Source organism: Schistocerca cancellata, chromosome 4, assembly GCF_023864275.1.
Source record: "Schistocerca cancellata isolate TAMUIC-IGC-003103 chromosome 4, iqSchCanc2.1, whole genome shotgun sequence".
Lineage (NCBI taxonomy): Eukaryota > Metazoa > Arthropoda > Insecta > Orthoptera > Acrididae > Schistocerca > Schistocerca cancellata.
The window spans coordinates 367,281,434-367,309,061 of record NC_064629.1 but is presented as its reverse complement, the minus strand read 5'-3'; the positions used below and the strand labels follow the sequence as shown (position 1 = coordinate 367,309,061).

At 43.0% G+C, this 27,628-nt stretch overlaps 1 protein-coding gene across 3 annotated transcripts in view; it reads right to left on the bottom strand.

Moving 5' to 3' along the window:
- Positions 1-27,628, bottom strand: part of LOC126184933 (glycine receptor subunit alpha-2) — a 476,927-nt gene that overhangs the window by 48,261 nt on the left and 401,038 nt on the right. For 2 of the 3 annotated variants that reach the window (XM_049927604.1, XM_049927606.1), the window contains 2 exons: positions 20,547-20,667; positions 10,138-10,239 (listed from right to left, as the gene is read on the bottom strand). In XM_049927604.1, the coding sequence (XP_049783561.1) occupies positions 10,138-10,239; positions 20,547-20,667 (223 nt within the window). The remainder of the gene's footprint in view (positions 1-10,137; positions 10,240-20,546; positions 20,668-27,628) is intronic. The other variant, XM_049927607.1, reaches the window with a different exon arrangement.

Sequence of the window (27,628 nt, the reverse complement as noted above, 5' to 3'; positions counted from 1 at the left end):
AGATTGAAAGTGGCTATCGTCCAAACATAAAGCCTGTTAAAGCTCAGTTGCTTAGAATGCATGGAAGCAGTATACTGAATTCTACGAATATAAATAAGGCGCCAGTTCTGTGTATCAAAAGCACAGGCTACAAAAGCATCGGATTCCAGGTACTCGCCAACAATTCACAGTGGGAGGAACGTTTTCAAACAGTTCAGACAGTAGCTGCGACTAACGCCAAAGCCATAATTTATGGTTCCATACGTTACTAATAAATAATACCCATCATCGGATCGTTTTCTGAAAGTTCGCAGGGAGCTCATTCCAGACACTCCTTGTGCTTTCGTTAATAGCGTTGTATTGAGAAAAAACCGTGGGGACATTAAAAATGGAAGAAAAAGTCGATAGCTATTGGACATAATATTCTTTCTCCACAGAATATAGGTTTGGCATTACATATCTACAAAAAATGTAGTTCCTGAAAGTAAATTGATGTACTGGCCTTGACGTTCCTAGGATTTAGTTCAACTTACAAAGGAACTTCACACTGAGACGTCACCCATCATGAATCTCCCGCTGAACCTTCAAGACCAACACTTCTCTCAATGCAGATTTTATTGCTCGGAAATTTTATGTGCACAACATGGTTACGCTATCGGAAGCATTATTTGTAACAGTCTCAAAAGTATGATTGCTTCAAGATCAAAATATTCATTGAGCAAGAGACGTACAGCAAGCACAATTCATGGAACTTACGGAGTTGTTACGCAAAAATTTTCTGAGCAGAAAATGATGTGGAATTAGCAGTAATTGAACTACAAGACGATTGTAGTATTTATCCATCTTCAGATGCTACTGTTCCTTCGGAGTGTGACTTTTTGTGGCTTTGCAGTAAGAGCAAATACCTACCTGTGTGACAGATTCGTAGAGGAAATCAATGACGCTCTTCCTTGAGAAATAAACTTTGCAGGTTGCCAGCAGTTCATAAATGCTTATTCCAGTAACTACGACACATTAGTGACTGGTTTGTTGTATGTGTGGAAAAGACTGAAGAACTGCATCAGAGAATTTGTGTGGTAACATTTGATGGGCATTATACTTAAATTCCAGAGATATTCTTGCAAGTTGATACTGAGAAACCAAATTTTCAAATATTGTCTTAAGACTAGAAGGATTCCATCTCTGAATTTCTTTCATAGTAGTAACAACAATCATAATGGAGAAAGTGACCATTATACTTAAATGCCAGAGATATTCTTGCAAGTTGATATTGAGAAACCAAATTTTCAAATGTTGTCATAAGACTAGATGGATTCCATCTCTGAATTTCTTTCATGGTAGTAACAACTTTCATAATGGAGGAAGTGACCTGAAGAAACTGTTCAGTACCGATTACATCTTTTGAATACGTCTGGAGGAAGACGACCCTAGGGTGCTTTGCCATTCCATCTAGAAACTACTTTAATTTAAATATTTAGTTGCTATAATTTTGTATTTCTTCTTCACACAAAAAATAAAGTTATTAGTACATTATATAGATACATTTCATTTCGTATGTTATCCCTACAACTTTTTCCAATACTGGTACCTCATTTATCTTTGAGAAATTATTATTTTTTAAATGGTAAAGCCAGTCAATGAGTGAATTAAGTAGCGAGGAACAAGGTAAGCACTATTTTTATTGGATAAACGCCAAATTACAGTTTATCTTGCAACCAGAGCTATACTGAGGTGATCCTGTGTCTTTAGCAGAACTGAAAGCTGCCACCCTTAGGCCAACACCTCCCTTCCCTCACCCATAAAACTATTGTTCTGCAATTTTTAATGAAGAATATTGCACCAACAAATTAAATGTAGCATTGTAAAAAATAAACTACAAACTTAATAGACATTCTAAAATGTTTTAAATAAACAAAACTTCTATTTTGTTGTTTATGGTAGCTATTGTACATTAGTTTTAGTGTATTTGCTCCTCACTGATTATTACTAGCGTATAAGTTATTAGTTCGGAAAAGAGTAAAAAGGCTATGATTAACAGTAGAGAAAATATCCATTTACAGAAATGATTCTTATATTAAGTTTACTTTGTATTTCCTTGCTTTGAGCGAAGCCAGTACATTGACTATGTCATGGAAATCATGTTTTTTTACCTGTGACGTAGCCTGTGTATAAGGCAGATAAATCTGACACTGTGCTTTAACCAATACTCTACGTTAAGCAATTTTTTATCATTTTAATTCGCTGAAACGGCGTTCAAAATATGCTGCAGTCACTGGTATTGTCACAAATATACCCAAAGCTATGTTTAAATAACCTATACTTTCAAGAAACCATCAAAATGTCAAATGGGATGTCGTGAGCTTCTTTTATTCGGATATTTCATTTAGAAATTGAAAGCAGCTATTTCGGTAAATATCTCCACTAAAACAATGTTTGTTTTATACTTGGCGCCAAAATCAGCTGCCCATTTTTAAGCTAAGGTACGGAGCTTTCATTTCTGAGGGTTCCTGTCAAGAAGTTAATGTCAGATGACATGTCATGATACATTTGAGACCTGCTTTTCATTTCGTTCATTACTCTACAAAAATTTTAAACTACTCTAGCTCAAACCGTTTCTTAGCACGGATCAAGCGTCCCTCTCATGCAGCCATCTGCCCCGTCAGCTTCTTCCTCGTTGCACCCTTTTAACAGTGAAACTGCTTTGATAGATATAGAATCACAAACATTTGCCTGTGTTGGTGTGTTTCTGCACTCTTTCTTCACGGTGTTGTTTAATTTTTTTTCCAGACCAGACAGAAAATTCGATGTTATATCATGGACCTCAGTAGCATTCCTCCCTTGCAATGATATGCTACTACAGTCGAATTTTACTAGCACCCTACATCAGACCACAGCTCTAAGAGGCAGACAAATTCGTAATCAACTTCTCTGAGAAGTGTCATAGCACCTGTTGCTGTTTCAGCGGTGTATTTGTATCTGTTGGTCACATGCTGTAACATCTTGTTTAGCTAACGTACTATTGTAATTACACTACTGGCCATTAAAATTGCTACACCAAGAAGAAATGCAGATGATAAACGGGTATTCATTGGACAAATATACTAGAACTGACATGTGATTACATTTTCACACAATTTGGGTGCATAGATCCTGAGAAATCAGTACCCAGAATAACCACCTCTGGCCGTAATAACGGCCTTGATAGGCATGGGCATTGAGTCAAATAGAGTTTGGATGGTGTGTACAGGTACAGCTGCCCATGCAGCTTCAACACGATACCACAGTTTATCAAGAGTAATGACTGGCGTATTGTCACGAGCCAGTTGCTCGGCCACCATTGACCACACATTTTCAATTGGTGAGAGATCTGGAGAATGTGCTGGCCAGGCCAGCAGTCGAACATTTTCTATATCCAGAAAGGCCCGTATAGGACCTGCAACATGCGGTCGTGCATTATCCTGCTGAAATGTAGGGTTCCGCTGGGATCGAATGAAGGGTAGAGCCACGGGTCGTAACACATCTGAAATGTAACATCCACTGTTCAAAGTGCCGTCAATGCGAACAAGAGGTGACCGAGACGTGTAACCAATGGCACCCCATACCATCACGCTGGGTGATACGCCACTATGGCGATGACGAATACACGCTTCCAATGTGCGTTCACCGCGATGTCGCCAAACACGGATGATACCATCATGATGCTCTAAACGGAACCTGGATTCATCCGAAAAAATGACGTTTCGCTATTCGTGCACCCAGGTTCGTCGTTGAGTACACCATCGCAGGCGCTCCTGTCTCTGATGCAGCGTCAAGGGTGACCGAAGCCATGGTCTCCGAGCTGATAGTCCATGCTGCTGTAAACGTCGTCGAACTGTTCGTGCAGATGGTTGTTGTCTTGATAACGTCCCCATCTGTTGACTCAGGGATCGAGACGGGGCTGCACGATCCGTTACAGCCATGCGGATAAGATACCTGTCATCTCGACTGCTAGTGATACGAGGCCGTTGGGATCCAGCACGGCGTTCCGTATTACCCTCCTGAACCCACCGATTGCATATTCTGCTAACAGTCATTGGATCTCGACCAACACGAGCAGCAATGTCGCGATACGATAAACCGCAATCGCGATAGGCTACAATCCGACCTTTATCAAAGTCGGAAACGTGATGGTACGCATTTCTCCTCCTTACACGAGGCATCACAACAACGTTTCAACAGGCAACGACCGTCAACTGCTGTTTGTGTATGAGAAATTGGTTGGCAACTTTCCTCATATCAGCACGTTGTAGGTGTCGCCACTGGCGCCAACCTTGTGTGAATGCTCTGAAAAGCTAATCATTTGCATATCACAGCATCTTCTTCCTGTCGGTTAAATTTCGCGTCTGTAGCACGTCATCTTCGTGGTGTAGCGATTTTAATGGCAAGTAGTCTAAAAACAAGAATGATGAAAATTCCTGACTTAACCACAGGGTAATTTTTCTGCATAAGCTGTATGTAACGTAAGAGAGTATTGAAGGATTGCACAGTATAGTTAAATACTGAAGCCACTAAAGGTATCACTTACAGTCAGTCGTCTGGTAATCTCTTAGCTCCTTCCTCATCCGAATCCGAGAAATACATTTCAGTTCTGGAAGAGTCACCTGCTACGTTGTTAATGAGCCTACCAACATCAGAATTCACGGAGCCAACCAGGCGCAGCATTTTCTCTTCTTGTTTTATGACGAGCCGTTCTATATCCCAGCAAAAGTAAAAATGTAGCATTTGTATGATGTGCTCGATGCTGTGAAAATGATTGTTTTTCGTTTCTATGATACGTATCTACCTCTGCTGTACAAAACGATGGACAGAGTCCAAATAAAGAGGATTTGGTTTTTCATTTTTGCCTTAAAAATTAAAGTGTTATGTTTTCTTAATTTAAACAACTTTTATGAACACTCTTTCATAATACATCGATAATTATCATCATCTGTAGTATATACATCGCTGGGAAAACTTCCAAGCCGATTGTCTTCGTAAATTTATGAAAAACATTAAAAACAGCCTATTTATCGGCACTTTTTAACCGTGTTCCACGTTCGTGTTCCACTACGGAACAGAAAGTAGCCTCAGCCATTTTTATACTGCGCATTAACAGCGTGACAATCAGAGCTCAACGTTGCAGAGGCTGTGACTGTACACGATTTTTGAAATAAAAACTACGAAGCTAAAGCGTGATTAAGAAAAACGTTGATGGCAGTTAACACATTTGAATATCTTAAAGTTTCATTTAACATAACTTAGTGATAAGATACACTCCTGGAAATGGAAAAAAGAACACATTGACACCGGTGTGTCAGACCCACCATACTTGCTCCGGACACTGCGAGAGGGCTGTACAAGCAATGATCACACGCACGGCACAGCGGACACACCAGGAACCGCGGTGTTGGCCGTCGAATGGCGCTAGCTGCGCAGCATTTGTGCACCGCCGCCGTCAGTGTCAGCCAGTTTGCCGTGGCATACGGAGCTCCATCGCAGTCTTTAACACTGGTAGCATGCCGCGACAGCGTGGACGTGAACCGTATGTGCAGTTGACGGACTTTGAGCGAGGGCGTATAGTGGGCATGCGGGAGGCCGGGTGGACGTACCGCCGAATTGCTCAACACGTGGGGCGTGAGGTCTCCACAGTACATCGATGTTGTCGCCAGTGGTCGGCGGAAGGTGCACGTGCCCGTCGACCTGGGACCGGACCGCAGCGACGCACGGATGCACGCCAAGACCGTAGGATCCTACGCAGTGCCGTAGGGGACCGCACCGCCACTTCCCAGCAAATTAGGGACACTGTTGCTCCTGGGGTATCGGCGAGGACCATTCGCAACCGTCTCCATGAAGCTGGGCTACGGTCCCGCACACCGTGAGGCCGTATTCCGCTCACGCCCCAACATCGTGCAGCCCGCCTCCAGTGGTGTCGCGACAGGCGTGAATGGAGGGACGAATGGAGACGTGTCGTCTTCAGCGATGAGAGTCGCTTCTGCCTTGGTGCCAATGATGGTCGTATGCGTGTTTGGCGCCGTGCAGGTGAGCGCCACAATCAGGACTGCATACGACCGAGGCACACAGGGCCAACACCCGGCATCATGGTGTGGGGAGCGATCTCCTACACTAGCCGTACACCACTGGTGATCGTCGAGGGGACACTGAATAGTGCACGGTACATCCAAACCGTCATCAAACCCATCGTTCTACCATTCCTAGACCGGTAAGGGAACTTGCTGTTCCAACAGGACAATGCACGTCCGCATGTATCCCGTGCCACCCAACGTGCTCTAGAAGGTGTAAGTCAACTACCACGGCCAGCAAGATCTCCGGATCTGTCCCCCATTGAGCATGTTTGGGACTGGATGAAGCGTCGTCTCACGCGGTCTGCACGTTCAGCACGAACGCTGGTCCAACTGAGGCGCCAGGTGGAAATGGCATGGCAAGCCGTTCCACAGGACTACATCCAGCATCTCTACGATCGTCTCCATGGGAGAATAGCAGCCTGCATTGCTGCGAAAGGTGGATATACACTGTACTAGTGCCGACATTGTGCATGCTCTGTTGCCTGTGTCTATGTGCCTGTGGTTCTGTCAGTGTGATCATGTGATGTATCTGACCCCAGGAATGTGTCAATAAGGTTTCCCCTTCCTGGGACAATGAATTCACGATGTTCTTATTTCAATTTCCAGGAGTGTATGTAATACACAAGTAGTACCTATTTCCAAGAGTGTAAAAACACCTTCTGACCAATCTTTGCGTTTGTGTTTGTTTACTTATGATGAATGGATTATAGATGTGTCTCTTCTGCTGGCGTTCTCTGTCTGCCCGTGTCTTAAAAAACTCTTCCAGCGGCGACAGTGGAAGACTGTCGGTACACTCTTTCTTCAGACAATTTTTTTGTTTCGTTAGTGGCACGTGTCGTTATTTTACTTCTTTCAAAATGATATAACTTACAGAGTCATCAGAAACGGATACATTTATTGTCAGAAACAGAGCTTGGGCAGTTTATGAAACATCAGATGCAGAGTAACAATTAAGCAGTGTGTCTGAAACTTGTGTAGATACAGAGTAACTATCAAATAGTTCCTGTCATCCGCCGTTTGCTCCGCGCCATGATGCAGTAACAAGAACACTAGAGTGAGCCTGTATAATGAAGAATACTTAAAACTAGGGTTCATATGGTGTGGAGATGAAGGACGTCCTATGCCGGAGGGTGTGATATGTGAAGAAGAGCTTCCCAATGCAAGCATGGTACCGAATAAAGTGCTACGCCATATTTCAACAAAACACAAACATTTTCAGGGAAAAACTTTTGATTTTTTCAAAAAACTTCTAAGACAAAAGGATCAGCAGAGTTACTTGGTTATCAAGAAATTTAAAACCTCTGATAAAACTCATGAAGCTGGTTATCTCGTAACTGAGATTACTGCAAATAAAGCGCTGCCTCCTGTAATTGCGGAGAAAGCCATCATTCCACCTTGCTGTGCTATAGTGAAAACAATGTTTGGTCCTGAGTATGAACGTAATGTGAAAAAAATTCCCTTGGTGATATTACATTTGGAAGACCTATTCAGCGTATGTCTGAAAACATTGAACAATCTGTTAAAACTCGAGTTGATGAAACAAATTTAATGTTTACAATTCAGCTGGATGAACCTACCGATGTAGGTGGCTCAGCTCAGCTTGTTTTTGTAATGAATTTTCACTGATGATGAAAAAATAGCTGAACAGTATCCCTGTTGCAAGGTAATTCACTTAACCACCAAAGAGAAAGACATTTTTTAAGTAAGAAAACAGCGAATTTGTGATGGAAGAATTGTGTCGGCATATGTATAGATGGAGAACATCCAATGAACAGGTTCCATAAAAGAATCCATCACGCTTGCGAAACAACGAAACGAAAACTTGATTATTGCGCACTGCTTTGCACATAGTGAAGAGCTCATAGCAAAAACAATTGGAAAGGATTTGAGATCACTTATGGACAAGACTGTTAAAATGATGAATTGCGTTAAGGGCAGGCATCTCAAGTCAAGATTTTCTCCTCAAATATGTGAGGCGCTAGGAACACAACAATGTAACCTCCATCTTCATACAGAATTCTGCTGGTTATCCAGAGTGGGTATACTCAGTCTTGCGTATGAACTTAAGAAGGGAATGCTGAAATTATTTGAACAAGAATACAAAACTGACTTTTTGGATGCAATAAAGGACGAGCTCTGGAACACAAAGCTAGCTTTCTTTTCTGATTTATTTGAAATACTCAATAAGGCAAATGCTAGTCAACAAGGTAAGAGTGCAAATCTCCTTACCGCCACAAATAAAACTGCATCCTTAAAAGATAAAGTTGAGGTATGTCTGAGAAAAGCAAATGTAAACACTTTTTAAATGCTTCCATTGACATTTAAACATGCAGTTAGTAACAAAATATAACCACTGATTCACGATCATTTAGTGCAATTGAAAGAGTGGGTGATATGTCGCAACACAAGATATAAACCAGTATGACTGGATAAGAGATCCTTTCACGCATTTGTATATTTGGGAACATAACTTGTTGATTTATGCAACTTCTGGATTTCTAATCAGCAAGAATACCCTCATCTAATTAAAAGAGCATGCATTGTTTTGCTACGGTTTTCTACAACATATTCGTGTGAAAGTGTATTTTTTGTTATGACTAATATAAAAACAGGTAATGGTAGAAGTTTGAGAAAGTTAGATACGGAACTCGGTGTGTATTTTTCCTACACCAGAGCTAATATAAGATAGATTTGTAATGCTCTTCAAGCCCACGTGATGCAGTAAATTCATAATAGTATTGCAAAGGTTTGTATCTGTGAAAATGTGTCTAATGTCTAATTACACTGCTTTTAGATATAAAATATAAAAATTGATGTTGTTGATAATTCTTCCGGGTTATATGGCCGTGGTCCATGGAATTCTTCTATTCCTAACGTTTCGTCCAATACTACGTTGGACATCTTCAGAGGTATCGCTGGTCCTGCTGAGTCCTGCCGACTGACTCAGCGGGACCAGCGATACCTCTGAAGATGTCCAACGTAGTATTGGACGAAACGTTAGGAATAGAAGAATTCCATGGACCACGGCCATATAACCCGGAAGAATTATCAACAACAGTACTATCCGGTTGTGAAAGCCTTCATTGTATGAATAAAAATTGATATTCCTTTGTACTAACATTTGCTACAATAGAGTCTCTTTTATTAATATTAGTAAAAGGGTAGTTCGTGAAATTGTATGTATTAGAAAAAGAAGAAGAGACGCTAGCTCCAAGCGTAAGTAGCCTCACATGACATTAGTTGAGACTTGACAGCTAGCGTCTTCTCTTTTTCCAAGTGTTGTCCTGTTGTCACAGGAGTTAGTTTTGAAGCCTAAATAGCCTCAGCTGACATTTTTTGAGACTTAAAAGCTAGTTTATGAACTAAAATACATTTCAGGAAAATAAAGCTTGACTCACTGTAATTTCTGCTACATTATTTCCTATTTATTTACATCGCAGTGGCAACGTTCAACAAGGTGCACAACTGTCAATATAAACTTACAGTATATGCAGTGATCTTCTTGTGCTGTTCTTGATGTCCGCCTAGGTCAAGACTCAATGTTCTCTGTGACTGCCACGTTCCAGGCTGTGTTTGGCGTAGTGGACATTTCTCATTCTGTTCACGCCAACGGATTGAGCAAATGTGCGCTACAGCAGTCCCCCTACTTATCACGCTGCTAAAAAAATTCGTTATTACAATTTGATGTTATTGACATCACCCACGTTTCTGGTTATCCGTACAGGTTACCTGCACAGGTTTACTTACACAGTTGTGGCGTACATATGCTACGGAAACCGTGGAATGGGAATTTTCCAAATTCAGTTGCGTCCATAGCATCAACTGAGGAAAACTTGTTAGCTGTAGCAGGGTTTTTACTTGCTATTTTCTCCAATTTTGTGTAAGCTGCTTCACGCTTTGGTACTCCTTACTTTTTACATGCGATAAATAAGGTTCCTCACTGGTGTTGTTCCTTTTAAGATTTGACATGTGGACAAATGAGCACACTACCCCCAAAACAAATGACACTACTAACTGCACTACAGATTAGCACAACGAAAACAACAACAGAACTCACATTTGAACTTCTGACGTGCTGACGCGAAGACGTAGGGCGAACTGAGAGCTCTAGACCTGAAACTTGGGCAGGCGACTCGCAGCCCCGCTCCGGTCTGGACACCTGCACATGTACAAAGAATCGCATTTCGATTCTTCTGTGGTCGACTGTACAGTCGTGTACGCCTGCACACTTTTGTTGGTAGACACGCTCCGGTTCACCTTTACAGGTATACCGGAACGTGTGGGGGGACCTTAAGACCGCTTAACACTAGGCCACTAATTTAGTGAAGCGGCGAGTGACTTAAGGCTGATTCACGCTAGGCCAATAATTTGGTCAAATGACGAGTGATATAGTAAGTGAAAATATCTTAACAACATTATTTAGTAACGGTGGTAAGTGAAACGGTTTGAATAGTAGCATGTCAAGTAGCTCCCCCCATCCCAGCTCACTTACCACTAGCCCGCCGCTGGACACGTCTGAAAACAGTCTGTTTAGTACGCCGCATAACTGTCTACGTTTGTTCCGCTCTCTCCTTTCAATTATCTGTTTCTAGTGGATCAGCAACATGACTCGTTGGAGTGACGATACAGCGATTAAATTTGTTTCTCTTTACATACAACTGGAGTGCTTGTGGCACGTGAAATGTCCACTATACCAAATTGCACTGTGGTGACAAAAGTCATGGGATATCTCCTAATATCGTGTCGGACTTCCTTTTGCCAGGCATAATGCAGCTACTCGACTTGGACTCAACAAGTCGTTGGAAGTCCCAGCAGAAATACTGACCCATGCTGCTTCTACTGCCGTCCATAATTGAGAAAATCGAAGCAGGATAGTGTGCACGAACTGACCTCACAGTTATGTCCCATAAATATTCGATGGGATTTATGTTGGGAGATCTGAGTGGCAAATCATTCGCTCGAATTGTCCAGAATGTCCTTCAAACCAATTGCGAACAATTGTGGCCAATGACATGGCGCATTGTCTACCACGAACATTCTGTCGTTTAGAAACATGAAGACGAACATAAACATTTCGAGTCAGTGATCGGTTCAGGTGGACCAAAGGACATAGTAAATTCTATGTAAACCCAGCCCACACCATTATGGAGCCACCACCAGCTTGTACAGTGCCTTGTTGACAACTTGGCTCCTTGGCTTCGTGGGGTCTGCGCCACACTCGAATCTTACCATCAGATCTTACCAACTGAAATCAGGACTTATCTGACCAGATCACTGTTTTCCAGTCTAGGGTCCAACCGATATGTTCACGGGCCAACGAGAGGCGTTGCAGGCGAAGCGTGCTTTTAACAAGGACACTCGCGTCGTCTGTCCATTGCCATAGCCCATTAAAATTAAATTTCGCTGCACTGCCCTAACATACATTCGTCGTACGTCCCACACAAATTTCTGCCGCTGTTTCACGCAGTGTTGTTTGTCCGTTAACACTGGCAATTCTATGCAAACGCTGCTGCTCTCGGTCGTTAAGTGAAGGCCATCAGTCACTGTGTTGTCCGTGGTAAGAGGTAATGCCTGAAATTTTGTATTCTCGGCACATTATTGACACTGTCGATCTCGGAATATTGAATTCCCAATCAATTTTCGAAATGGAATGTCCCATGATTCTATCTCCAACTACCACTGAGCATTGAAAGTTTATTAACTCCCATTGTGCGGCCATCATCACTTCGGAAATCTTTATGCATGAATCACCAGACTACAAATGACAGCTCCGCCAATGCACTGCCCTTTTATACCTTGTGTACGCGATACTACACTGTATTTGTACCTCTGTATTTGTGCGCCGGCTGCGGTGGCCGAGCGGTTCTAGGCGCTTCAGTCCGGAACCGCGCGACTGCTACGGTCGCAGGTTCGAATCCTGCCTCGGGCATGGATGTGTGTGATGTCTTTAGGTTAGTTAGGTTTAAGTAGTTTTAAGTTCTAGGGGACTGATGACCTCATATGTGAAGTCCCATAGTGCTCAGAGCCATTTGAACCATTTTTTGTATTTGTGCATATCGTCAACCCGTGACTTTTGTCGTCTCAGTGTAAAATAGCCAACGCAGCCGCAATCACAGAGATGGGAAAGACGATGGGAGTAGCAGGGTTTCAGGAGAAGGAGATTGATCAGGAAATTAAAAGAAAATCAAAATCATCAGGCCAGTACTCAATTTCGAGCTCTTTCAGGAGCACATTGAATGCTCCGTGCCTCTTCAGCCAATCCATTTTCGTATCCACATTCTCTTTCTCTTCCTTATAGTTTCAATTTATTCTTCCACCTCTTCCAGTATAGCCATTTCTATAAGATGTTTAGCTTAGTTAGCCCTCTCTCTCCGAATAATGTTGCAATTCACACTCTACACCTTCCTACGCTTGACTACCAACTAAATCATGTGTGAACTTGAAATTTAGCCGTCACGTAGGGCTACTAAATCACTTGGTAAGTGACTAAATTACGGCCTAGTGTAAACCAGCCTTGTTAGTGACTTTGTTGAACTAGAGAACTGCAAGCAGGGAGAGTGCGTTCACAGACGGTTCCGTTGGTGGTCAAATGTCACTTGCTGTAGAGAATGATTCGCAGATCGATTGTAAATTATTAACACATACTGAAGCACAGCTTACGCTAGAAGAAGTGAAAGAAGAGATTAAAAATGTAAAGAAGAAAAAATCAGCACTAAAATTGGTTGGTCGAAGACATTTGCGTGGAGCTTCCATTGGGACAATGCACATTCCACAAGCACGTCTGTTTAACCTAAACAGTAACAGACTTAACCGTCGTAACATCACTTCAACGAGTCATGCTACCGGTCCACTACAAAACTATGACTGAAAAGAGAGAGAGAGAGAGTGGAATGAAAGTGCACAAACAATTCATTTCACTAAGCAGATGGTGTTCACACCTGTCCAAGAGCGTGCCAATAATTCAGTTGCGGCGGATGAAGTTTTTCGACTTGCTACTATCCAACTTACTGGACCAGTCCTTCTAAACCATTTTACTAAGCTACGAAACTGAGCAACGTTGTAGACACACGATTACGATTACTGGCCCAGTGTAAACCAGTCTTTAGAGACGCGACTCTGGCGATGGTTCCTCACGACACAAGCAGTAAAACGGTCACCATGTAGAATTAATCATCGTCAGAAGCCCCAAAGCCATGACAACCATGCTTCTTGCGTGGCTAGTAGCAACGGGCTGTACTGTCAAACTGAACCGGAGGAAATCTATATTTATACTGTCAATAAGTTGTCACCGTCAGAAAGGTCACATTGACAGCTCCTGGATAAATAATCATCAAATGAATGTTCGAATTGGTGATGTTTAAGTATAAAAGTTTGATATTCGAATGCTGTAGATCTACTGCGGTGACAGCCAAAGTCTTCTGTAGAGAACTACATCGGGCAGTAAGTCTGTAGCCGGTGCTAGTGTTCACTTGTACAGAAGCATTAAGCTTCAGATTTGCAAATATTGTTTCAGAGTATCAATATTCGTATGCAGTTGAGAAAGACGCAGTGACAACAGTAGTGTCGCTATTATATTGCTTAAATAGCAGACACTGTTACCCAGTCAACTATTTCATAAATAGAACTGCACTCCCCATTCTGCATACGTTTCATTGTATCATTCTAAGACCTTGAATCTTTATGTTTCCGTGCAGAAATGAACATAATAAATAGAATATAGCAGGTGAAAATACTTGTGGCCCATGTAAACACTCTGTACAAACGTGTATTGGAATAATTCAAACCACTTATAATGGCTCTTATAAACCACGTTGCAGGTTGCCCGCCACAAGAGTGTTATCACAGATCCCAGGTGGGCGGGGTTCTGCTTTAATTCATTATACAGTATCCAGAATCGCTCGTCACAATGCATCTGAGTTCATCTAAGAACATTACATCTACATCTACATCTACATCTACATTTATACTCCGCAAGCCACCCAACGGTGTGTGGCGGAGGGCACTTTACGTGCCACTGTCATTACCTCCCTTTCCTGTTCCAGTCGCGTATGATTCGCGGGAAGAACGACTGCCGGAAAGCCTCCGTGCGCGCTCGAATCTCTCTAATTTTACATTCGTGATCTCCTCGGGAGGTATAAGTAGGGGAAAGCAATATATTCGATACCTCATCCAGAAACGCACCCTCTCGACACCTGGCGAGCAAGCTACACCGCGATGCAGAGCGCCTCTCTTGCAGTGTCTGCCACTTGAATTCGCTAAACATCTCCGTAACGCTATCACGCGTACCAAATAACCCTGTGACGAAACGCGCCGCTCTTCTTTGTATCTTCTCTACCTCCTCCGTCAAGCCGACCTACTGTGCCTCATTGCAGTTTGTTGCTCAATTCACGACTGCAGTGTAGCACGGTTACCTCATGGACTTTGCCCAAGACGAAGTCCACCGCTCTACAGTCATTATGAAATGCTTTGTGGGAAACGTGGGTACATGGATGCACTACTGACAACGCAGATCTGAAGAAATCTGTGCATGAGCTTTCACAAGCTGCAACATTTTCGCAAATAAAACAGTGACCCGTATATAGAATAAATTTCCTTTACTTTCGTCTATAGTCACAAAATTTTTTTGTCATCAGATTATCTGTTTCGGTCTATAATGACCATCTTCAGATCTGCAGCAAAATATGGGAAACATAAATACATTAGCAGATTGTCTACAGCTCAAAACAATAAACAGACCATAATAAAAAGTACTACTGACATACATATGCATTTGTGCACCATTAAGTATGAAGAGGCATACCTGTTTTATAAAACAATATCCTAATGTACTGCAGCCATAGTGGCATCGTCAAATGTTAAATGAAAAGACCGCACCAGCATCGTAAAAATATATAAATAACAGCATATGCACGAGTCATGTTGTCAGCAGCACCACTGTTCAAAACAAACTGCCGTACAGTAGCCACAAGATGTTTGTGTTGTAGGTTCACCAGATGTCGCTACCGTAGGTATACACAAGTCTTCAATGATTAATTGAATAGCGTAAAATAGTAAAGGGGGGATACAATCGGTAAAATCTGTAATGGGCTTAAAAGGTATAAGAGGCATTACAGTAATAAAAATAGAACACGACAAAAGTTAGATTGTTAAAAAGAGGAAGAGTTGTTTATATATATTTGACGATGCTGGTGCTGATTTTGCATTTAACATTTGACGATGCCACTATAGCTGCAGGACATTAGGACATTGTTTTTATAAAACAGGTATGCCTCTTCATACTTAAAGGCGCACAAATGCATATGTGTCAGTAGTACTTTTTATTCTAGTCTATTTATTGTTTTAAGCTGTAGACAATCAGCTAATGTATTTATGTTTCCCATATTTTGCTGCAGATCTGAAGATGGTCATTATAGACCGAAACAGGTAATTTGTTGACAAAATATTTTGTGACCATAGATGTAAAGTAAAGGGATCAGTTCTTTTTCGCTAGTTGCAGTATGTACTGATCTACAGCTTTTGTGATGTGCACGCTCGCCTAACAACTGTTCCTGTCGTAACATCACCTTCCATCAGTTTTGACATCATTGCTTTCAACTCTGAAAACTACCACGGAATGTGTGGCAGATGATACATTTTGTACCAAATTCATTCTCCCTCGCAATCCGTTTGCAAACTGTCGACATCCCTCTGAATTAACTCGAATTTTCAAAACATTTCCATTGTGGTAATTACGTTACAGGAAGAGGGAGCTCCATCATCTAACACAAGTTGTCCGGAGATCGAGTGGCAGCTTTGAACTTATATGCACTGCTTTCGGTGTAAGTAGAAGGTTTAGACCTTTAGGACTGTGCTCAGGATACTATGTGGAAAACGCTCGAAAAAGTCAGAAAGCTTGTCACGAGAGACTGATATCAAAATAAAGAGAATCAAGCCTAAAGGTGGACTGAAAAAAAAAGTTTTCCGTGAAGATTATAAGTGGAAGATAAGGGAGACTTGGGAGCGTATGGCAATATACTCATGGGCAGCTATCCTCCAGTCCATCCACAAATGGTACGAGGAAGGGAAGAATTAAAAACTATGTGATGTATCGTCAACTGTATACTGTATAGAGGGTCGAGGTTTGTACCGCCTCAACTGAAACGAAGGAACTACCGTATTTGCGTAGCGTATTGATGCGAGACTATCTTTCGACCTTGAAATGCGTCTTATCTCTGTGAGGAATTTCATCAAAATCAGTCAGCTCAGAGGCAGTGGGTGAGCAGTTTACGACAGACGTATTCTTGCGGTCTTCCGGAAGACAAATACTGCGGAACTCCTGCGCAGTCACCTAGAAAACGACATGCAGATTCTTTCTGAACAGTGCAAGGAATGAATGGTAAAGTATGGCGACTGAAACGGATCCTACTCTGAAGTCGACCTCCATTGACGGGACATATTTGGATGGTACACAAATCTGCAGTATCGCTGTTGTGTGTGTAAGACCTCATACAGGACTTTTCCGGGAACGCAAGAACGTGTCTCTAGTACACTCTTCGTCCACTTTCAGTTGATGAAACTTGTCCAGGGTAAGGACAAAACTCAATGCTGAACTAATACATTACGAGAATTAGTTCGTTAGCAATGGAAGCAGTCTAGTTTCACTTATATCGAGGTAGTATACAGTGTGCAAAATTGTTGATCATTTAGAGGAGAAAAAAAGAAAAAAATTTGTGTGTGACAAAAATATTACAGGTGCACCGTTTTCCCGCTAGGAGTCCTTGAGGGGTTTGACGCTGGGCTTCCCTTACGGTAACCTTCACAGTTGTTTTCACTGCTTAGCATGCTGCATGTTGACGGCTACAGGTTGACGTAGTTATTCCGCCATCAACAGAGATTTGCCGTAAATGTATGGGTTGCCTTGTTCACGATCACCTGATTGGGCTGTATCTTCTGCCTTACACACACAGTGGAGAAATTGCTGTATCTTTCTCAGTGAAACACAGGTGCTACTGTAAATGTTGGAGAATGTCCCGTTAGCAGTCAGGCAACGACTATGGTTCCAGTATTAAGGGGCCCCATCACACTTTGGGTTGATGTCTGAGAAATTTTAGACAATGTTTTCCCCAACTGTTGTATTGGGAGGGGTGGGACAGTAACGTCGTCAACACGTTCTCCCGGTCTCATTCCTACGGATTTCTTTTTGTGGGGATAGATGAAGTGTTTGGTGTACGAGACACCAGCAGACACTCCAGGAGAGGAGGAGGGGTGGTGGTGTGAAGCTCCTTATCACCAGACATTGTGCCAATGTCCCGGATTAAATACCCAATCTCTCCGGAGTCTCTCATGGAGTGAGGGCGTGTGGCACTTCGATAGGAGTAGGCCACGAGCCGGCACAGAGTTTCACGGTCTCCCATCTCTCATCATCACACTACTTAAACGTGACATCACACTACACCCAACACACATTACAGTCATGTACAGTATCAGGTGCACTTAACACACAAATCTCACCCTTCGCGTAGCAAAGGTGCCAGCGTGCGCGAAGGACAGGGAAAACGTGTCCGAAAGAATAGACCCCAGTTTGATCCAGCAGACACTTTGCAAGCGGGCATTGATTGAAATCAATGAGGAAAGTTGAAAATTTGCGCCGGACCGGGATTCGAACCTAGGTCTCCTGCGTACAAGGCTGACACTGTCATCACTAAGCTATGCGGATACAGTGGACAGTGCAAGTGCACGGACTACACTGGCGTGTCTCCCGTCAGACCCTAATTCTCAACTAAACCATACAAAACGAACGTAATGTCCCTTGCCCATTATCCTCACTACTCGCAGTATTTCGCTAATTCTCGCAACAGTTCGAGCCTGGTATAAGGGTGAGGCATTTAAGGTGTCGTGGCCATTTTGCTCCGAAACGAATGGGAAAATCGAAAATGTTTTCCTACAAAATTTGCTCTACTTATAAGGGGACACCAGAAAGTAACCGTAATTCTTCCTGAAAATGCCATTCTCAATGTTTTTCAGGGTCAAATTACTTTTTTTAAATGGGATGGTGTATTTTCTTCCACGGAAATGCAAAGGGCATCCAATTTTGAGTATAAAGTTGTAGTACATTTATCTGCTAGGTGTTATAGGTGATCTGATATTGGACAAATAAGATAACAAGTGGTTTTCACACACTATGATTTCTCTCGCTCTATTTTTATTCTGTTATTGTATTCAATGAAGGGAATTTATTTGTTTATGTAATCTGGTTTGTTGATCTTTTCCTTGTATTCCCATAAGAAAAATGGTTCAAATGGCTCTGAGCACTATGGGACTTAACTTCTGAGGTCATCAGTCCCCTAGAACTTAGAACTACTTAAACCTAACTAACCTAAGGACATCACACACATCCATGCCCAAGGCAGGATTCGAACCTGCGACCGTAGTGGTCGCGCGGTTCCGGACTGTAGCGCCTCGAACCGCTCGGCCACTCCGGCCGGCTGTTCCCATAAGAATACTCATTTCTTTACAGGTTTGTTGACATCAGTACGAGTTTATCCAGTGCCAATTTAAACCTCATAAGAACATAACCTACTATTCTCAGCGAACTCCACTTCGTTTTGTAATCATGTACGTTCGATACACCTTTAATGAGAGAATCTATATGATTTACATGTATGGTGAAGCTCGTAAGAACTCTAAAGTAGCTTTCAACTTATACGGAGAATGATATCCTGGGACGAGACAGCCATCTCTAAGAAATTTTCAACGACTTGCGAACTTATTCATTGAATTGGAAGGTGTCGCACCAAGAAAACATAATGAAGAAACTGCTACTGCGGAAAATTCGGACGTCGCTGTTTTAGCTGCAGTTGCCGCTAATCCTCACGTAAGTTTCTGTCAATTGGAACGTGATTCGAGAATTTCGCGTAGGAGTGCTCTTTGAATACTTAAGTGTAATAAATTCCATCCATATCATTTAGTCTTCATCAGGTCCTTCATGAGGTTAATTTCCAGAAGGGTGTGGAATTTTGCCACTGAGTTCTATTAAAAATTAAAAATGGTTCGTTTTCAGACATTTTATCTTCTGACGAGGCAACATTCCCTAACGGGAATTTGAGCGTCAAAGGCAGCGGACCGTGAATTTTCGGTGTGGAATTCTGGGATTAGGTATCATTGGACCATGCTTCATTGAAGGTAAACTAAATAACTGGAAATACGGGAAGTTTTTGCACCAAGAACTTCCAGTGTTGTTTGAAGATGTGCCCCTTGTGAAACGGTATGCCATGTGGTATCAACACCATGTTTACCCATCCCATTAATTAGCTATAACTAGAGAAATACTAAACAGAGGTTATGCTGATCGATGGATAGGACGCAGAGGGCCTGTCCATTGGCTTGTTCGCTCGCAGGATCTCACGTCTCCAGATTTTTTTCTTATGGGGATACATTAAGGACAAAGTGTATCGAGATATGACAACCACACAGGAAAATATATGTCAACAAATTAGGATTGTCTGTGTAGGAATCAGTAAAGAAATATTGAGGCGTTTTCAACTGTCTTTTGAATCGTGTTTTCAGCAATTCATTGAAGTTAATGGCCGCAACTTTGTGCATTTACTAAACTGAAATTGTTTCTAATGTGAACATGAATTATGTTTGTGCGATGTACAAGTACTGTACGTATTGTATGTAAATGGATGTCAGTAAAGTCAAAGTTTGTGAAAACCATTTGCTGTCATATTTGTCCAATATAACATCACCTGTCTCCCCTAGTGGATAAATGTACTAACTTTTATACTCAACATTGAATGCCCTCTCCATTTCCGTGGAAGAAAAAACACCATTCCACTTAAAAAAAGTAGTTTTACCCCAAAAAACATTGAGAATGGTATTTTAAGGACGAGTTATGGTCACTCTCTTATGTCATCTTATGAGTACTGCAAATTTTTTGTGAAAACATTTTTGAGTTTCCCCTTCGTTTTGGAGCAACGTGGGCACGGCACTATAAATGCCACACCCTGTATGTGTATATGGTGTCTGCTCTTTTGGAAACGGGAAACGATGCACCTGTGACATTTTTATCACATAAAAAAGTTTCTTTCTGTCTCCTATAAAGATTCTAAAATATTTTACGCCTTATATGGCGGTGCAGATATAAAGACACTGTTTACTACCTGACGCTCACGGACTGAATGATACAATAGGCTGCAGCACTACAACTTGATGATTGCTTTCTCTGTCTCTGAGCTCCGTCAATAATCCTGCAGACATAAACGCGGTATGAGAAAAAAAGAACAGTCGAAGGCAGAGGGTGTGAATTTACCTTTTATTGGCGCTTTATCTGTTGCAAATGCTTTGCAAAGAGAATATCATTACTCTGAAGACTGTTGAACAGTTCGTGTTAAATTATAGGCAAAGCAAAAATGGCAAGCACATGTCAAGCGTCGAGATTCTGGGGATAAATAGACATGTGATCATTGAGAGCACAAGGGAACGTACCTTCGCTGCCAAGTCAAAAATTTTCTCTGCCTTGGCAGCTTCTGCTTGAGCCTTCGGACCGTCCGAGTCACCGAGTACTATATTGACGAGGCAGTACTCCATCAGCGCCATGAACACGAACCTACAACAAAACAGACATTTTCATGGAACAGACATGCATAATTATGGATATTACACTCTGAAAATCAGTTTTACAGGCTTTTGATTAAAGCAACAAAAATAACAACACATTATTATGTGTAAATTAACATAGCAAATAAGTGAAATAAATTTTGTTGAAGCAAGTAGTATTATTACCAGGCTGTTGGAGAAGATTTCCTTGTATGCTAAATGTTAACACGTCTGGTATCGCTACATACTTTGTCAGGTTGTGATGACATAATTTGTGATCCGCTGTCTCACAACGTGAGAGAATGCTATTCCATGCTACAGCATGTCATCATATATATATATATATATATATATATATATATATATATATATACAGGGTGTTTAAAAATGACCGGTATATTTGAAACGGCAATAAAAACTAAACGAGCAGCGATAGAAATACACGGTTTGTTGCAATATGCTTGGGACAACAGTACATTTTCAGGCAGACAAACTTTCGAAATTACAGTAGTTACAATTTTCAACAACAGATGGCGCTGCGGTCTGGGAAACTCTATAGTACGATATTTTCCACATATCCACCATGCGTAGCAATAATATGGCGTAGTCTCTGAATGAAATTACCCGAAACCTTCGACAACGTGTCTGGCGGAATGGCTTCACATGCAGATGAGATGTACTGCTTTAGCTGTTCAATTGTTTCCGGATTCTGGCGGTACACCTGGTCTTTCAAGTGTCCCCACAGAAAGAAGTCACAGGGGTTCATGTCTGGCGAATAGGGAGGCCAATCCACGCCGCCTCCTGTATGTTTCGGATAGCCCAAAGCAATCACACGATCATCGAAATATTCATTCAGGAAATTAAAGACGTCGGCCGTGCGATGTGGCCGGGCACCATCTTGCATAAACCACGAGGTGTTCGCAGTGTCGTCTAAGGCAGTTTGTACCGCCACAAATTCACGAAGAATGTCCAGATAGCGTGATGCAGTAATCGTTTCGGATCTGAAAAATGGGCCAATGATTCCTTTGGAAGAAATGGCGGCCCAGACCAGTACTTTTTGAGGATGCAGGGACGATGGGACTGCAACATGGGGCTTTTCGGTTCCCCATATGCACCAGTTCCGTTTATTGACGAAGCCGTCCAGGTAAAAATAAGCTTCGTCAGTAAACCAAATGCTGCCCACATGCATATCGCCGTCATCAATCCTGTGCACTGTATCGTTAGCGAATGTCTCTCGTGCAGCAATGGTAGCGGCTCTGAGGGGTTGCCGCATTTGAATTTTGTATGGATAGAGGTGTAAACTCTGGCGCATGAGACGATACGTGGACGTTGGCGTCATTTGGACCGCAGCTGCAACACGGCGAACGGAAACCCGAGGCCGCTCTTGGATCACCTGTTGCACTAGCTGCGCGTTGCCCTCTGTGGTTGCCGTACGCGGTCGCCCTACCTTTCCAGCACGTTCATCCGTCACGTTCCCAGTCCGTTGAAATTTTTCAAACAGATCCTTTATTGTATCGCTTTTCGGTCCTTTGGTTACATTAAACCTCCGTTGAAAACTTCGTCTTGTTGCAACAACACTGTGTTCTAGGCGTTGGAATTCCAACACCAGAAAAATCCTCTGTTCTAAGGAATAAACCATGTTGTCTACAGCACACTTGCACGTTGTGAACAGCACACGCTTACAGCAGAAAGACGACGTACAGAATGGCGCACCCACAGACTGCGTTGTCTTCTATATCTTTCACATCACTTGCAGCGCCATCTGTTGTTGAAAATTGTAACTACTGTAATTTCGAAAGTTTGTCCGCCTGAAAATGTACTGTTGTCCCAAGCATATTGCAACAAACGGTGTAGTTCTATCGCTGATCGTTTAGTTTTTATTGCCGTTTCAAATATACCGGTTATTTTTGAAACACCCTGTATATACATGCCGACATATATATATATATATATATATATATATATATATATATATATATATATATTCCTGGAAATGGAAAAAAGAACACACTGACACCGGTGTGTCAGACCCACCATACTTGCTCCGGACACTGCGAGAGGGCTGTACAAGCAATGATCACACGCACGGCACAGCGGACACACCAGGAACCGCGGTGTTGGCCGTCGAATGGCGCTAGCTGCGCAGCATTTGTGCACCGCCGCCGTCAGTGTCAGCCAGTTTGCCGTGCCATACGGAGCTCCATCGCAGTCTTTGCCGCGACAGCGTGGACGTGAACCATATGTGCAGTTGACGGACTTTGAGCGAGGACGTATAGTGGGCATGCGGGAGGCCGGGTGGACGTACCGCCGAATTGCTCAACACGTGGGGCGTGACGTCTCCACAGTACATCGATGTTGTCGCCAGTGGTCGGCGGAAGGTGCACGTGCCCGTCGACCTGGGACCGGACCGCAGTGACGCACGGATGCACGCCAAGACCGTAGGATCCTACGCAGTGCCGTAGGGGACCGCACCGCCACTTCCCAGCAAATTAGGGACACTGTTGCTCCTGGGGTATCGGCGAGGACCATTCGCAACCGTCTCCATGAAGCTGGGCTACGGTCCCGCACACCGTTAGGCCGTCTTCCGCTCACGCCCCAACATCGTGCAGCCCGCCTCCAGTGGTGTCGCGACAGGCGTGAATGGAGGGACGAATGGAGACGTGTCGTCTTCAGCGATGAGAGTCGCTTCTGCCTTGGTGCCAATGATGGTCGTATGCGTGTTTGGCGCCGTGCAGGTGAGCGCCACAATCAGGACTGCATACGACCGAGGCACACAGGGCCAACACCCGGCATCATGGTGTGGGGAGCGATCTCCTACACTGGCCGTACACCACTGGTGATCGTCGAGGGGACACTGAATAGTGCACGGTACAGCCAAACCGTCATCGAACCCATCGTTCTACCATTCCTAGACCGGCAAGGGAACTTGCTGTTCCAACAGGACAATGCACGTCCGCATGTATCCCGTGCCACCCAACGTGCTCTAGAAGGTGTAAGTCAACTACCCTGGCCAGCAAGATCTCCGGATCTGTTCCCCATTGAGCATGTTTGGGACTGGACGAAGCGTCGTCTCACGCGGTCTGCACGTCCAGCACGAACGCTGGTCCAACTGAGGCGCCAGGTGGAAATGGCATGGCAAGCCGTTCCACAGGACTACATCCAGCATCTCTACGATCGTCTCCATGGGAGAATAGCAGCATGCATTGCTGCGAAAGGTGAGTATACACTGTACTAGTGCCGACATTGTGCATGCTCTGTTGCCTGTGTCTGTGTGCCTGTGGTTCTGTCAGTGTGATCATGTGATGTATCTGACCCCAGGAATGTGTCAATAAAGTTTCCCCTTCCTGGGACAATGAATTCACGGTGTTCTTATTTCAATTTCCAGGAGTATATATATATATATATATGCCGAAATAAGAAACAGTCTATTTTACGTTTCCACCTGACACGAACTGCTAACAAAAACAACTTAGCAATGACAATTAAACCACCAATCATAATTTTATCCACTGATGTTATGACACAATGTCACGGTTTTTGCAAGCTAACGAGCAGGAGCTGACCGTTGTCTTAGCTTTTGTTATGCACAGAAAATTTTGTTTAGGACTGACACACCGGGAATCGAATACTGAGCATTCAGAAAACAAGTCCAGCGCTATTTTAAGACACCTTGTATCGCCCTATTTGCAACAATACGATGACGCCGTTTTTACCACCGACTGGTATGTGTGAGTAGCTTCTACTTCGACACTTGTGTTGTGCTTTGGTGCTCACTTAAAACGTTAATTCCGGGCGGCCTGTTCGCTCTGAGCTGCAACTGGTGTTCAGTAACGTGTTTAGTAAATGTTGATCAACCATTGCTCACGGGAGTTATGGCTCCGCAGATTGTTGCACGATATCCTCATCGTTGTAGTTTTGTCTTGTCAAATTATTGTAAACTACCATCATTTTCGGAATTTTATCTTTACGTTCTTCACAGATATAGGCCTATTTCTACGTTCCGGTATGAGTAACGGTACCTATGTCATTACAGTCATTCTTTCTTCTGCTTGTTGCTTTCGAATTCCTCAATTTTTCCTGTTGGTTAGTTTTGGCGGAACAGATAAGCGCTCGTAACAGTTACTATCATGCCCCAAATCTGCTGTCATCTATTATGCTTACATACGAGGGTAAGTCAATTATTATCCGCATTTTAGTTATATTTTTGTTTATTTTGGTAGTACTGTCGTTTTACTTTGATGACGCATTGCTTTGTTTATTTGTTGTTATATCTTTGCAATTTTCAAGCTGCTACGTTAGTTTCGTTATCGCTGCCGTGCTGTTAATCATGGCTGCTCCGTTGTCTATTTGCACCAAAGAAGAGCAACATTCAGTGATCCGTTTTTTGTGGTCGGAAGGCGTATCAGGGGCCGAAATTCATCGAACTCTTTCGGTACAGTACGGGAACAGTGTTTTGCCTCAACGGAGTGCTACGAATGGTTTGAAAAATTCCGAAATGGTGGCACAAGTGTTACGCACGATGAAGGAGCCGTAGGACCGTTTACCGCCACAAATGAAGAAACCATTGAGCGTTCATGTGAAATGATTCTCTTAGACGATTAACTATTGACGAAGTGGCACATCGTCTGCAAATTAGTCACGGTTCTGCCTACGAAATCATCCACAACAGACTAGGGTTTCATAAAATTAGTGCAAGATGGGTCCCAAAACAACTCACACAGTTGCATAAACAAACGCTCTTGGACATCTGCAAAAAACATTTGGATCGCTATGGTAACGAAGGGGACGACTTCTTAGAAAGGATCATTACCGGTGACGAAACATGGATCTACCATTACGAGCCGGAGAGTAAACAGTAGAGTATGGAATGGAAACATCCAAATTCGCCGTGCAAGAAGACGTTCAAGACCCAACCGTCTGCAGAAAAACAGATGCTTACGGTTTTTTGGGACGCACAAGGTCCAGTACTGGAACATTATGGAGAAAGGGGCACAACAATAAACAGTGTACATTATAGTGAGATGCTTACTGCTAGGCTCAAGCCTGCAATTCGAAGGAAACGCCGAGGATTGCTGTCAAAAGGTGTTGTGTTGTTGCACGACAATGCCTGTCTGCATACTGCTGTCCCCACTGCTGAAACGCTTCAGAAACTCAAATTTAAAGTACTGTATCATCCTCCATATAGTCCCGATCTTGCCCCTTTTGACTATCACTTGTTTGGTCCACTCAAAAAGGCATTAAGGGGCCGTCAATTTGCCTCGGACGAAGCAGCGAAAGAAGCTGTGAATTCCTGGCTCGCATCTCAACCGAGAACCTTAGAACCTTTGATGAGGGCATCAGGAAGCTTGTACAACGATGGACCAAGTGCGTTGAAACGCAAGGAGACTATGTCGAAACATGATGTTCCTGTAAATTTCCTACTTGATTACAATAAAATTTTATAGCTACTTTGCGGATAATAATTGATTTTCCCTCGTACATTTAGTGCCCCCTTCTTGTCCACTCTGAACGCTGAATCTCCTGTACTTTATTCAAGTTCCCTTTGCATGTCTTCATATTTGTCGGTGTTCTGGACAAACCGAGGACCACGAGTACTGGCACTGTTCTTTGTGAAATAATGATCCTCAGATGAACTCCTCTCTGCATTCTACATAGTGCTCTTATGTGTATGCACTGTTTAATTTGCACGCATACACAGTTGTTCCGAAACCTCTTGATACGCTGGGCCTCATCGATCGCCGTGTCATCCCCTGCACTGGATGGATGGATGTGGTATGGAGGGACATATGGTCAACACATCGCGCTTCCGGTCGTTGTCGTGTTCCTTGATCTTACAACCACTACTAATCGGTTAAATAGCTCCCCAATTGTCCTCACGAGGCAGAGTGCACCTCGTACCAGTCCTCCCACCATGGAATTCGAATGCAGGTCACCCAGGTATGGCAGTCAGCCGCGCTGACCATTCAGTAACGGAGGTGGACAATCTGGTGGCAGCACGAGTTTTATAGAACTCGATGGTAGCAATTTTCTAATCTGAGTAGATGCTTTTGAGCAGATATTTTCTATGCGTGTCTCGAACATGGTGATATCGAGGACTCCCTACCAAGGGCACTGGCGAAGAGAGAGTGTGCAAACTGGCAAAAATAAATAAATAAATAAATAGAAGGTAAGAAACACGGCTTAGAACTAACCGAAAGAGGTACGTGAGTGATCCTCCCTCTCGTGTTTTAACTTCTTTCCCTTGGACGCGCTTTTGTCACAGTCATTGTGTCCAGACAGCATCAGAAAGAAACGGCTACTACCCAACAAACGTCTATCACTACCAGGGATTTTATGTGGCAGCACTGCGCTTGGTTCACACAGTTGCCGCCTACGCAACTAGCTCATGTTCATCAATTGCGATATTGCTCTTATGAGGGCGATCTGAAATGTAATGTTCCCGAACTTTTTATGTGAAACCTATTAAAATATTTTACATAAAATAAATAAACTTTATTAACAATCTTCAACTTTATTCTTTGTGTATATATATTTATTTCTCAACAGAATAACTCTGGCAGACGGCTGCCAATGAGGGACCAGTTTGTTGATATCTTCACTGAAGAAAGTTCGACTTTTTTGATGCAGCCACAACCTCACCTTTGCTTGTACCACTTCAATACTATAAAAGTGAAGTTGTCGAACGTGTTCATTGAGTTTCGGAAAAATGAAAATCAGAAGGGGCCAAGTCAGGACTGTATAGTGGATGATCGATGCCAGTGAACCCAAGGCACTGGAATGTTGCAGATGTCGCAGCGATCGTGTGTGTTCCGATGTCTGGCATTGTCATGCTGTAGGACAGGGTGTTCCATATGTGGACGATCTCTTCTGTGGGAAGAAACTCGATTACAGCATGCTGTTTCCCACGCACCGACATATTACACGCTACAAACCGGAGCCCTCTAGTGGCAGAGGGTTGCACCTTGCGTCAG